Source organism: Alligator sinensis, unplaced genomic scaffold (genome assembly GCF_000455745.1).
Source record: "Alligator sinensis unplaced genomic scaffold, ASM45574v1 scaffold1509_1, whole genome shotgun sequence".
Lineage (NCBI taxonomy): Eukaryota > Metazoa > Chordata > Crocodylia > Alligatoridae > Alligator > Alligator sinensis.
This window is the reverse complement of record NW_005842711.1, coordinates 743,661-757,629: the sequence shown is the minus strand read 5'-3', so window position 1 is coordinate 757,629 and position 13,969 is coordinate 743,661. Positions and strand designations below refer to the sequence as shown.

General features: G+C 60.8%; 1 protein-coding gene across 1 annotated transcript in view; it reads right to left on the bottom strand.

Moving 5' to 3' along the window:
- NOTCH3 (notch 3) overlaps positions 1 to 13,969 on the bottom strand; it is a 35,532-nt gene that overhangs the window by 10,884 nt on the left and 10,679 nt on the right. Inside the window, exons 10-24 of the mRNA XM_025216160.1 lie at positions 13,218 to 13,331; positions 12,452 to 12,685; positions 11,837 to 11,947; positions 10,734 to 10,926; positions 10,294 to 10,439; positions 9,669 to 9,788; positions 9,437 to 9,589; positions 8,682 to 8,910; positions 7,932 to 8,133; positions 7,653 to 7,812; positions 6,906 to 7,090; positions 4,570 to 4,702; positions 3,992 to 4,243; positions 646 to 758; positions 1 to 83 (exon numbers count right to left, since the gene is read on the bottom strand). The exon at positions 1 to 83 is cut by the window's left edge and continues 489 nt beyond it. Of these exons, the coding sequence (XP_025071945.1) occupies positions 1 to 83; positions 646 to 758; positions 3,992 to 4,243; positions 4,570 to 4,702; positions 6,906 to 7,090; positions 7,653 to 7,812; positions 7,932 to 8,133; positions 8,682 to 8,910; positions 9,437 to 9,589; positions 9,669 to 9,788; positions 10,294 to 10,439; positions 10,734 to 10,926; positions 11,837 to 11,947; positions 12,452 to 12,685; positions 13,218 to 13,331 (2,428 nt within the window). The remainder of the gene's footprint in view (positions 84 to 645; positions 759 to 3,991; positions 4,244 to 4,569; positions 4,703 to 6,905; positions 7,091 to 7,652; positions 7,813 to 7,931; positions 8,134 to 8,681; positions 8,911 to 9,436; positions 9,590 to 9,668; positions 9,789 to 10,293; positions 10,440 to 10,733; positions 10,927 to 11,836; positions 11,948 to 12,451; positions 12,686 to 13,217; positions 13,332 to 13,969) is intronic.

Here is a 13,969-nt window from a genome sequence, read left to right as displayed (position 1 = left end):
GAGGCCCGGCATGAGCCCCCGTTGAGGCAGGTCAGCTCACGGCAGGAGGCCGGGCTGCGTTCACAGCTGGCGCCTGAGAAGCCCTGGGAAGGTCAGCGGGGTGAACCCCAGGTTGGCATTGGGATGGCTGCCAACAGCCTGGGCTGGAGGGGAGCTGGCAACCCCCACCATGCCCTGGCCCCCCATCCCCACTCAAGAACCCTGGGCTCAGCACCACCAGCCCACCCTGGATTGGAGGGGAGCTGACAACCCTCACCACCACCCCAGCATCCCAAACCCATGGCCTAGAGACTAGCTCCAGCCCCAGATGAAACCCTGGGCCCAGAACCACCAGCCCCCCTGGACTGGAGCGAAGCCAGCTGCCCACATACCCCTGCCCCATGGCTCTGGGACCAGAACTGGAACTAACCCTACTAGTTCCTTCCTCCCTGCCAACCATGGCCCCGAGACCAAACCTAACCCTATCCCCAGCCCCCCTGGTGTTGTACTAAGATAGTTCCAGCCTCCCCATGGCACTGGGAGCAGTGCCCAGCACAGAGCAGCCCTCCCCAATGCACTGGGTAGCACCAAGGCCCTGGGGTGTAGTAGTCACCTGAGCCCAGCAGCTCTAGTCCAGCTTGTCCCCCTGCCCCCACAAACACTTACCTGGGGGCAGCGGCAGGCATAGCCGAGAGTGGCAGTGGGCACAGGGCGGCACTGCCCACCATTCTGGCAGGGTGCAGACTCACAGGGGTTGATGATACTCTGGCAACGCCGGCCTGCGCGGGGAAGGTCAAGGCTGGCTCACTCAGGGGTTGCCCAGGACCCCCATGCCTCCCACCCTGCCCTGCCCATGGCATCCACGTGAGGCCTGATGCTCACCAGCACACCCTGCACACCCCCATCAAACCCAACCCCTCTTGGGAGTCATAGCCCTGCAGGGTCTGCTCCCAACATGCTCAGCCCCTGCAGGCTCTGCCCCCTGGTACACACAGACACCACAGGATCTGCCCCCTAGCACACTTGGCCCCCACAGGCTCCACCCCCTGGCACTCAGCCCCACCCCCTGGCATGCTCATAGGCATGAAGCCTCAACCCCTCCCCTCCACCACACACATTTACCATGAAGATCCAGCTTCCTGAAACCCCTCAGCCTGTGTGCATATGTTCGCGTGCGCGCACACAATGCTCTAAGCGTTGGTGCACTCATTTGTATAGACACCCCGAGCATGCACACACAATGAAGCTCTACTTGCTCACATGTGCACACATGCTCACTGGTAAAGCCTGGCTTGCACACTCACTCAATAGCAAAGCTCAGCTTATGCACACACACACGATGCCCTACCTGGCACACTAACTGGAGAAGCTGGGTTTGTGCATGTGCACACATGGTGCAGGACTTGGCTTTTCCAGCAGGGGGCAGCAGGGACACATTCACACACACTCCAGTAAACAGGGCTTGTACATATGTGTGTAGGCGCACACGTGCGCACACACACGCGCACACATTCTGAAGCCAGGCTTGCATGTGCATATACACGTGCACACACACACGGACTTGCTGGTGAAACCAGGCTTGCAGACGCACTGAGCAATGAAGCTAGACTAGCACACGAACGTATGCACAAACACGTGCATACAAATGTATGCAGGTGCAGGGGGTTGGACCTGATGATCTTCTATGGTCACTTCCAACCTTACAGTCTATGAAAATCAGGCTTGCAGACATTCACAGGTGAAGCCAAGCTTGTGCATGTGCACACACATACATGCACTCACCAGTGAAGCCAGATTTTTATGGGCTCATGCATGCACACACTCACTGGTGAAGTTGGGCTTGCACATGCCCATGCATAAGCACTCAGTAGCATAACTGGGCTCCCACGCTCACACATGCATGTGTGTGCATGCATGCGCACACACACACGCGCGCACACACGAGGCAGATCTGGACTAGGGAGCAGTTTTAGCCCTCCCCACCCCTCCATTTCTGCTCCAACTTTTACGACCAACTGCCTGGCAGGGGCAGTGGCATTTCTATCCAGGCCATGATGAGGGAGTCAATTGACTCCAGGGCTCCTTATTGTCCTGATCCCTACTAATCTTTTCACTCCAGAGGTGTTAACAACCCTCTCTTCTTTTCAAGGGTCTTGATGTTCCATTAATTGAGCCAGCCTTTCTCCTGCAATGTTTCTGCCTGTCACTCCTGGTCATGTTTCTCTTCTTTGTCACTATTCTATGTCACCCATCTCTCTTCCATGTCACCATCCTGCAGACTATTCTTAGCTGTAGCTAAAAATCTTAACCCAGGTATGGTCAAGATTAACTCAGATGTAGAAGCAACTGACAGAGAGACATTGGAGGCACTGGCAAGACCCTCAGGAAAATGAGATTTTGTTTTATGAACCTGAATAAGAGATGTACACCTCGCTAAGATGACTACAAGATGAATGACATAATATCTTTGGACTCTGGGCTATTTCTGGCCTGGTTTGTAGTATTTTTTAAAACATTATCTATGCTCCAGGAAACCAGGATGCACCCGTTATATCTGTCTGAATCTTAAACCAAATGGCGAAGCACTAGCCCCCAGCCCAGCGGTGCTCAACTTATTGCCTCCACAGGCGAAAGGAGTGGCACAAGTCCAGTCCATGGGCTCGATGGGACCTTGCACTCCAGGATCTGACCCGTATGCCTGGATGCTGACCGTGCTACCCCTGCCCAGCTCCGCCAGCTTGGATCAGGGTCCCGGACCCTGTGCCACCTCCACTGGACTCCACATGGCAGGATCAGGGAACTGCACCATTTCCTCCTGGCCTTGCATGTGGGGGCAGGGTCTGCACTGTTTTTACCAGGCTTCATACATAAGAATTAGGGCATGCCAGGATCAAGCCTCACTCCACTGTGCTCCAGATCTAGCATGCATGACCAAGGCCCATGGGGTTCTCATGGATCCATGGGCAGCCCCACAGCCTGGAAGATGAGGCACCGGGGGTTGGGTTTGGCCTGCAGGCTGGGTCCCCCTTGCTCTAACATAAAATGGTTCATGTTTTAGTCCAGTTAAAGAGAAACTAGTTACATTCTACATGAGGATGCACCACACCATCTGCTCCCCACACTTCAAAATCCTAGCTCTGCACATGTACACATGCATACACACACACACTCACCAGTGTCACTGAGCTCGCACATGTACACACACACCACAGGTAGGTAGGCTTGCGTGCACACACACACACACACACACACACACACTGACATAGTCAAGCTCATGCTCGCACAGATGCATATACATGTTCACTGGGGGGGCTGGGCTGGTGCACATCTGCACACACATATGTACACGCTCACCAGTATAGTTGGGTTTGCACACACACTTGCATATAGACTCACCAGTATAGCTGGGTTGGCATGCACCCTTCCCCCGACTCATAGGTTTAGCCAGGCTCACACATGCATGTGCACTCGCTCAGCAGGGTAGCCAGGCTGGTGTGTGCATGCGCGCGCACACACAGATGTAGCCAGGCTGGCGCACACTCACCAGTGTAGCTGGCCCAGTGCGCGCACACATGTGCACACATTCACTGGTATAACTAGGCTGGCACACACTTATGCACACACACACTGCTCTCACTGATGCAGCTGGGCCAGTGCACACACTTAGTGATGTAGCGGGGCTGGCAGGGGCACACTGGTGCAGGCAGGCTGACATACACGTGTACACATACTGCATACACTCACTGGTGTAGCTGGGCTAGTACATGCACACGTACACACACAGTCACCAGTGAAGCCAGGCTGGCGCGCACACAGGTCCATGCACACACTCACCAATGCAGCTAAGCTGGTGCATACACATGCACATGCACATATGCACACAATCACCAGAGCAGATGGGTTTGTGCGCATGTGCGCGCACACACACGTAACTGGGCTCTCATACATATGTACGTTCACTGGTTCAGCTGGGTTGACACACGTACACATGCACGTGTGTGTCCACACTCACCAGTGTAGCCAGGTTTACAGAGGCACTGGAAGTCACTGGCACCCTGCAGGCAGTCACGTGTGTGCTGGGGGTGGCAGGGGCTGGTGCGGCACTCATTGATGTCACCCTCGCAGCGCTGGCCTGTGTAGCCAGGGGGGCAGGTGCAGCGGTATCCACCAACACGGTCCACACATGTCCCATTGTTCAGGCACTTGGGCCCGGGTGTCCCAGGTGCCACTGCGCAGTCATCCTCGTTGATCTCGCACAGGACACCTGGGGGATAGGACACATGCACACTGAAGCCCTGGGGACTGCCATGAGCTCCTAACCCCCTCTGCAACCCCATGGGTACCCAGCCCCCACTCCAACTGTTCCCACCCCTGACAAGCATCTGGGCCCCACCCCAAGGTAGCTAGAGCCCCTCACTCCACAAGCAATTGGTTCCTATCAGAGATCCAGAGGCCCCCCCACCACGGCCACTCTGCAGTAGCCAGCCCTCCTCCACCCCCCATGGGCACCTGGCACCCATCCTGAGGTAGCCAGAGTCTCCACCCCTCAGGCACCCAGTCCCACCCCACCTGGTGCCCACCAGCTCTCACCCAGTGTGCCCGGCGGGCAGGAGCAGATGTAACGCCCGACCAAGTCGATGCAGGTGCCCCCATTCTGGCAGGGCTGTGACTGGCACTCATCCACATTGAATTCACAGTTTGGGCCCTCGAAGCCAGGCAGACACTAGCAGGGGAGGGGAGCACATACAAGTGATCAGAGCACGGCACTGGGAGCCTGGCACCAGTGCTCTGTGCCAAAGAACCCCTGGCCTCCCAGACCCATCTTGGCAGAGCTGTGCAGTGGATCCTGGCACAGCTGGGGCATGGAAGCAGGGAACAGGGGCAGCTACAAGGCAAGGAGCAGAGGGCATAGGGCAGGGGCGGGTAATTATTTTGGGCAGAGGGCTGCTTACTGAGTTTTGGCACACACGACCTGCCATGTGGGTCACTCCCCTCATGGCTCTGGATGTGGGGGGTTGCGAGCAGGTCCCAGTCCCCTGGCTCTGAGGGGGGCAGGAAGTTGTGGGGGGCAGAGCAGCTCCCCCAAATCAACAGGTAATCCAGATGGGCACTGTGATGCCTCCCCAGAATGAGACTCTGTCTCTGCACCACTGAGCATCGGGGTGCAGCTGTGACAGGTCACAGCAGCAGGTGGGGGAGGGAAGAGATAGAGGAGCCCTGCACCCTCCACAGGTGTTCACGCCATAACAGAGGGGCTGTGTGTGGAGGCACATGGTGCCTTGTGCCCTCAGGCCTGGCACCCTTAGCACCTTGAAGCCTTGCTGGTGCCATAGAAGGGGGGGCAAGGAACGTAGCCAGCCTGGAATCCTTGGCATTGTGATGCCCTGCTGTCGCCATGGAACAGGGAGGATGTATCCAAATTAGCAGCGTGGAGACTATTGTAACCCCAGGCACTTCCCATCCCAAATTTAGGATGCAGGAGCCCCTCAGCGGCCCCTTTGCTCCATGGAGCATGGCTCATCCCTATCCCTTTCTCACGCTCTGGAGCTGGTTGCCGGCTCCCAGGTCCCAGTGCCGGAGCCCTGCTGGGGGTGGGGGGAGTCAGTACAGCATCCCCATGTCACGGGGCCTGGCTGCCAGTGAGCACGGGTGGGCGGGAGTGGGGGGCTGGGCCAGTGGAAACGGCTGTGGGAACCCGGCTGCCCGCAGCCACATGGGAGCCCTTAGCCTGAGAGCAGCCCCGTCCCATGCGACCTTTCCCAGGCCTCCAGGCAGCCACAGCGGGGATGGAAAAACAGGCTGACACTAGGGTTGCAAGCCACTTCTGACTCAGACCTTGGGTAAGGAGCACACAGAGCTGGTGCTCGGGAGCTCAATGTTGGCAAGGCCATGGTATCAGCAGTGGCCAAGCACCTGCCTTGGCAGAGCCCGGAATGGCTCCAGCAGGTTGGTAGTGGCTTGACCCAAAGGGCTGTCATGTTTGCTGTGGGCCATCGCCTGGCCTATCACTGTAGGGAATGGTAATACCCTGCGGCACAGGCACTGGGGCAGTGCCTGGCCCTAGCAGCCTGGGGATCTGAGCTGAGGACATAGACCACGGGGACCCCTATGGGGCAGAGGCCAACTGGCTGGGAGGAGCTGTGGTGGGGGCTCAGCCTGGGGCCACGCTAGCCACGTGAGCTCAGCTGGATGAAATCCAGCCCCCAGAGTTGCAGATGTGCCCCCCTCCCCCAACCCCAGAACAGCATCAAGCAGCTGAAAGGGGCCGAGACAGACTCCTTCCACCATGTGGGGTAGACTGGCTGTTAGGCAGGGAATGTCTTGAGGGCTCCTGGGTGCACAGGATGGTGTAGGAGAGAGAGATGGGTGCCTCTTCTCTGCTTCACATTGGGGATACAGAGGCCCCAGGCACCCCAGCCCACCTCAGAACCAGGATGCATGGGAGACCCATGGTTCAGTCATGAGGCCCACGCTCCTGCTGGCAACACAAGGAAAAGAGGCCTCACAGCCTTGCCTCTTTTCCCCCATCCTCAGCCCACAACGAGGCTTCTCGGGTGGTCTTGGCTGAGGTTCAGGGGCAGCCCTGAGCCTCCTGGCTCTGCTGTAAGAGATATTCAGAGGCAGATGCCCCCTCAGTCTTTCCTCACCCCAGGAGAAAAGGCTGCTTCTCTGTGAGGAGAGTGGGAATCTGGCTGGTGTGGAGGGGGGATGCTGGCTGGTGGGAATGGGGCCTGGCTGGTTGGGTGGATCCTGCATCTGGAGGCCCAGCAGTGTCACAGAATAAGGCTCCTCAGTGCCTCCCCCATTCATTGTTCAACACGCCTGGGCTCGGGCACCAGGCACACACAGGTTCATGATGGCATATGCCTTAGGTCACCTGCCCAGGAGAGAACCCAGGCATTCAGGCTGTGACTAGCACTACTGACCTCACAGACATAGCCGCCGACGTAGCTGCGACAGGTGGCACCGTGCTGGCAGGGCCCGGGCTGGCAGTGGTCCACCTCACTCTCGCAGTAGCTGCCCGTGTAGCCCTCCTTGCAGAGGCAGTAGTGGGTGTTGCCGGCATCCATGCATTGGCCCCGGTAGTGACACACCTGCTCCTTGGAGACCCCTGCGTGAGAGGCAGGTGTGACCTGGCACCAAGCTCTGGAGGACAGCCCTGATCCCGGGAGTGCAGGCAGGCCAAGCCGGCACTCGCCTGAGGCCACAGCAGGGGTGGGGCAGGAAGGGAATCCAGGCATCCTGCCTCTGCCCCCACGCTCCCTGTTCTAATCACTAGACCCCACTTACTTCACAGAACCTGGGATGCAACGCAGGAGTCCTGGCTCCCAGGCCACTAGTAAAACTACTAGACCCCATTCCTGTCCTGAAAGCCGGGATGCAATCCACATGCCTGTCCTCGAGCTGGGACAGAATCAGGCATCTGGGCTACCAACCCCCTTCTCTAACCAATCAGATCCCACTTCCCTTCAGGGTCTTGGATACAACCCAGGCATCCCATCCTGTCCTGTCTTGCCCCTCACCCCGGAGATACACTGCTATAACCAGTAGACCTTGTTCCTTTCCTGGGGCTGAGCCTTGAACCCAGGAGACCTGGCTGCTGGGCCCATGAGAGGGCTCAGGACCAGATGTCCCTACCCCCCTCTTCCCCCCCCGGTGAGACCCCTCCCTACTTCGGCTGGCTGCCACCACAGCACAGGACACATTGGGGATGTCACAGTAGCGCCCAGTCCAGCCGCCCGGGCACTCGCAGGCAAAGGCAGCACCTCCCTCCGTGCGTATGCAGCGGCCCCCATTTTGGCAGGGCGAGCGGCGGCACAGGTCCACGGGGGTCTGTGGGCACAGAAGGGGAGGGGGTGGTTAGTTAGTGGGACCCTGAAGCAGCACCCTGCCCCTACAGGCCCAGGTCACAAGGCAGCCTCGTGCTCCCCCTCACGCTCCATTGGGTTCACCTGGCAGCGTGTCCCAGAGTAGCCGTGGGGGCAGAGGCAGCGGTAGGAGCCCACGCCATCCATGCAGACACCCCCGTGAAGACAGGGCCGGGACTGGCACTCGTCCACCTCGTGCTGGCAGTGGGCGCCTGTGAAGCCAGCCCGGCACCGGCAGGTGAAGGAGTTCACCCCATCTATGCATGTACCCCCATTGAAGCAGGAGCTGTGGGCAGAGAAGGAGGGTGGGCAATGTCACAGGGGGGCTGTGCCCTGTGGCACACCCCCCCAGATCCAGTCTGCTGCCTCCTGGCACAGTTCTCTCATGACCTTCTGCCCTCAGTATGACCCAGCCCACCTCTGCACTCCTAAAGACCCCAGCCCAGCTCCTAGCCTCCCACAGCTACCAGCCATCACCCAGCCGCATGCCTGCCTGCTTGGGGTGGAGAAAACTGGTGCCAGGGATCTCAACTATGGGGTTTGCCAAGGACCAGGCTGGGGGGATCCCACCTGTGGGCACAGGCCTATGTAATACAATACAGCACAAGCTGAGCCAGCCAGAGGTGGGGGTGGGCTGGAGGATGGGTGCAGGGCCTGAGGAACCCCAGCTGTTGGTGCAGTCCTGGACATCATGCTCCCAGCATAGGCTGGCTCAGCTGGGGGCTTAGGGGCAGGGTCTGGGCATCCCACCTATCAGTCCCATATGTCCAGCTCACAGTGCAGGCCAGCTTAGCTGGAGGTGGGGGTAGGGGAGGAGGTGGGGGGACGTCCTACCTGTCAGTGCAGTCTTGCACATCAACCTCGCAGCGCAGACCAGCCCAGCCAGGGGGGCAGGCACAGGTGAAGCTGTCCACATAGTCAGTGCAGGTGCCGCCGTGCCGGCAAGGTGCGCTCAGGCACTCATCAATCTCGGTGGCACAGCGTGGACCCGCAAAGCCAGGCAGGCAGGTGCATGCAAAGGAGCTGACCCCATCCGTGCAGGAGCCACCATTCAGGCAGGGGTCTGTGCAGTGTGGGGAGGGAGGGTTAGGCAGTCAGCACTGCTCCCTGCCCAGACATCTTGGTGGGAAGGGGGTCAATCTTAGGGCTCCTCCCACAAGCAACAGCTTGTTTCCAGCCCCACAGGGCTATTTGGGACAGGAAGTGGAGGCAAAGAGGTGCCTGGAGTTGGGAGGGGGGGGATCAAGACCTCAAAAGGGGTCAGTTTCTCCCCAGGGGGGTCTGGTGGCACAGCAGCAGAGGCCTGGTTTGACTGCCCCATCTGGATAACAGCATCTCCTGCTGGGCACAGAACCCCATGTGCTGGCTTGGCATAGGGGAGCCCCATAGATGAGCCCCTAACCCCACTCCCCAGAACCCCACAGCCCCCCCAACCCTACTCTCCCAGCTCCTTGCTGGAACTCCAACTCCCTTTCCCAGACCCCGCAGCCTCTGGCTGGGCCCCCAATTCCACTCCCTAGAGTCCTGGCAGCTGGTAGTGGGAGCCCCCCAGCTTGACCCCATACCCAACCCCCCCTGGAAGGACTCACTGGGGGTACAGTCGTCCACATCGGTCTCGCAGTCAGGGCCGCTGTAGCCAGGTCGGCAGGCACAGCGGTAGCTACCCCGCAGGTTGGTGCAGGTGCCCCGGTTCCGGCAGGGACTTCGGTCACACTCATTTACGTCCATCTGGCACCGCTGCCCTGGGGTGGGAGCAGGGGGCAGAGGTCAGTGCAGGGAGGGGGCAGACCTGGGGGGAGTAGCAGGATGGGGTGGCAATACCTTGCCAACCAGGTGGGCAGCTGCAGACGAAGGCCTCGTAGTCAGGTGTATGGGCACAGGTACCGCCGTTCTCACAGGGGTTGGGGGCACAGGGTGCCAGTACATTTTCACAGTTGCGGCCTGGGGATGGGGAGCTGGTGAGGGCAGGGCCTGTCTGCCCTACAGCTCCCCCACACCCAGGCCTGCCTTATCACCAGGGCTCCCTGCCCCACACAGCACCCCCAGCCCCAGGGCACCTGTATTCTCTCCCCTAGCCTGGCCTTGCCGGGGCCCCAGCCAGGGAGCAGAGGCCCAGAGCTAGCCCCTGCCCCTTGGCCAGCCCACCTGTATAAGGCAGGTCACAAAGGCAAGTGTAGCTGGCGATGCCATCGATGCAGGTGCCCTTGTTGAGGCAGGGGCTGGAGATGCAGTCATTGATGTTGATCTGGCAGTAGGTCCCTGCAGGGAGGGGGCAGGGCAATGTACTCTAGTGGGCTGTATCCTGAGCTTGGCAACTGGGTAGGTTGGGGGGTGGGGGGGTGGAGCTGGGTATGCATGGGGCCTAGTACTCCGGGGGTGCAAGCAGTGGGTGCAGTGAGGAGGCTGAGGGTAGGTGTGTATCCTGGAAGCCTGCAGGGGCACATACCCTGGAAGCCATCTTGGCAGGTGCAGCGGTAGCCATCGACGTGGTCAATGCAGCTGCCCCCGTGTTGGCAGGGGTTGGACTCGCACTCATTGCGGTTCACATCGCAGTTGGCTCCGGCCCAGCCTGGCTCACACTCGCACTGGTACCTGTGGGAGATGGGGCCTCAGCACTCCCCTCCTCAGGGAGTTCTGCCCCCCATTAACATCCCCCCCATCCTCAGTACCCCTTTGGACAGCCCTATCCATCCCCCCAGGCACCCTTCCAGCCTCAGCACCCACCCTGGGCAGCCCGCACATTTACCTCTGGGCAGCCCCCTTCTACCAGATCTAGACCCCAGGGCAATCTCCCTAGCTTCAGCACCCACTCCAGGCAGCCCTGACCTGTCCCTCACCCCAACATCCACCTGGGCTACGAGCCAGCCCCCTCACCCCGGCACGCACCCGTTGCGGACATCGCGGCAGGCGCCGTGAAGACAGGGGCTGCTGCTGCACTCATCCACCTCAGAGTAGCAGTGGGGGCCATGGAAGCCCTCAGGGCAGAGGCAGCGGAACCCGTTCTCCCCATCCATGCATGTGCCCCCATTCTGGCAGGGGCTGGAGGCACACTCGTCCACCTCAACATAACACAGCGGCCCTAGGCAGGGGGAGATTATGTCAGCATAATCTCCCCCTGCCCTGCCCTGCCCTGCCCTCGGTGCCCACAGCTGCTGCCCCTTCTCCTTTGATTCCCCACAGCCACCACCCCCCTGCCAAGCTCCATGGCCACAGACAGCATGGCATGGCCCACCCCACAGCCACTGCCCCCATTCCCCTGAAGCCCCACAGCCACTGTCACCTTGACACTCCACCCCACAGCCACCACCTGTTCCCTTGTCATGGCCAATCCCACAGCCACAGGCTCCTTGATACCCTGCAAGGCCACTGCCCCCTGCACCTCTGCTACAGCCTGCCCCACGGCCACCATCCCTGCCCCCCTAGCACTGTCTACCCCATGGCCACTGGTGCTGCCCTGGTCACAGCCCCCAACACCTTGCTAACATCTTACCCTGTCATGGCCCAGCTCCACAGCCAAGACCACCTTCCTGACACCCCTTCACAGCCCATGCCACTGCCCAGATACCCCAGCATGGCTCATCGCATGGTCACAGTCCTGATACCCTGTCAGGGCCCATCCCACAGCCACTGCGACCAAAGCAGGGCCCATCCCAAAGCCAGCGGGCCCCACCCCCCAGCCACAACCCTACAACACCTTTCCACAGCTCATCCTACAGTCTGCTCTGACATGCTGCCCCTATGGCCAGCCCACACAGCCACAGGCCCCTGGCATCCTGCAGCCAGTGCCCCCACCAGCCAGCCCATGGCCACAGCCTGCCCCCAGTAGCCCCAGAGCCAGGACCAAGCCCCCACTTCTCCCTACCCTCTAGGTGGGGACTCAGGTGCAGCCACTGACCCATCTACAAGCCAGGATGCTCCCTCGCCCAGCCAGCCCTGCTGATGCCAGGCCCAGCCCCACCCACGGCGCAGAGCCCTTGCACAGCACACACCAGTGAAGCCAGGTTGGCAGATGCAGTCATAGTGGTTGATGCCATCGCGACATATCCCATAGTCGCAGGGGTTGCTGGCGCAGTCATCATAGTTCACCTCGCAGTTCACACCTTTGGCGGGGGGAGGGGTGGCAGGTTGTCAGGTCCCACGGCATGCTGGGAACTGCCCCAGGTCATAGGCACCCAGGCTTGGGCATTAGGTTGGCTCAGCTGGGGGTAGGGGGGGCAATTTGGGGGATATGGCCTGGGGCAGCTTGGGGAGGGACCAGCATGTTCCTGGGATGGGGTGAGAAGGGGAGGTAGATGCACTGTGAGGAGCTGGGAGGGGAGGAGGGAGGAGGTGGGAAGGGCAGACCCAGCTGGATCTGCCTCTGCCCTCCCTGAGCCTATATGCACCTGGCGGCGGGGGGAGGTAGGGAGGGGACAACAGACCCCACCAGCAGTGCCCAGTCCCTGCAGCCCTCTTAGGCCCACCCATATGTATCCCAGGAAAAGGCAGCTCCTGTACCCAGCCCCATACAGTCCTCTCACAGCCCCCCGCCCCACCTCTTCCAGCTCCCCTAGCCTCAACTCCCTCCCAACCCCCCAGTGGCCCTTCTACCACAGGTCAGGTACCGGAAGTGCCGGGCAGGCAGTTGCACTGGTACCGGTCGATGCGGTCGATGCACTTGCCACCGTGCTGGCAAGGGTTGCTGTGGCACTCGTTGAGCTGGTTCTCACAACGATAGCCAGTGTAGCCAGGAGCACAGGTGCAGGTGAAGCTGGCGATGCCGTCCAGGCATGTGCCATGGTGACAGGGGTCAGGTGAGCAGTCGTCCACGTTCCTCTCGCACAGAGGGCCCTCAAAGCCTGGGGGGGCCGGGAGAGGGGGCGTGAGGCTGGTGAGGGGGAACCCATGGCACAGTGGGTCAGCTCCACTCTTGGCCTCACTGTAGTGCCTCCCCAGCAATAGTGCCCCACAGGACATGGCCCAGGGTGCCATGTGGGCAGCAGGGGGCTCCTAGGAAACGTGGCTGGCAGACATGACACCCCGTGCCAGCCACCCATCCCTGTGGATCATATAGACCCGGCGGGGGGCTGGTGAGCACAGGTCACCTGCCTGGGGTGTAGAGTGGGGGGGTGGGACAGAGGCTGGTCACTGGCAGGCTTGGGGGAAGGGCCAGGGGCAGGCAGGGTGGCACTTGTAGGCACTAGGGCAGAGCTGTGCCATAGGGGGAGGGCCTGTGGGCATGGTCAGGATGGGCACTCATCCTCCATGCAGAAGCATTAGGTATTAGGCAGGGCTGGGTCTGGTTGGCAGGACCAGGCCCTCAGGGCTGAGCCGTGCAGTGCCCTGGGGACAGGGCTGTGCCCTGTGGGTGCGGCCAGGGCAGGCACTCACCCTCAGTGCAGCGACACTCGTAGGCGTTGGGCCGGTCCAGGCACTTGGCGCCATTCTGGCAGGGCGTGCTGGCGCACTCATCAATGTCAATCTGGCACATGGAGCCTGAGAAGCCTGGCGGGGGGCGGCAGGGGGTCAGTGCTGCCCCCCATGGGCATCACTATGGACCCCAGCTACAGAGGGACCTGGGGAGAAGGGCCCAATCCCCACCCCAGCAGACAACTCCCCTTGGCCCCCAGTCCCCACTGCCCTGCCCACGCAGCCACACCCAAGTCTGCTCTCAGATGCACCCTGTTCTGTAGGGGGTGGGTAAGGGTAAGAGGGAGGTCCAGCCCCTCCCTGGGAGCTATGAGGCAGAGGGTTGCTATGGCAATGGCCCCTGAAGAGGGGGGAAGGGCTCGGGGTGGGGGCGTTTCAGGGCAGGGGCACGATGCCAAGGTCTCTGGGCCCGGTGAGGGAAGGCCACGCTGCCCTGTCCCCAGCACTGGGAGCCCCGCAGCCCCCATCCAGCCTGCTGCCCCCCTCCCCCGTCTGCCCCACATGTAAATTGGGTTCAGGGGGCCCTGTGTGCCCGGCACAGGGGGAACAAAGGGACCATTGTCCCTGGAGCCACGGCTAGGCTGTCAATCACAGAGGCGGCCTCCAGGGGCTGAATAGAGCCTGGGCATGGGGGAGATGGGTTGGACTGGGCTGGGCCAGGCTGCCCCTCCCCCGTTGGGGGTCCATGCCCCCCTGCCCTGCAAGGGGGTGGG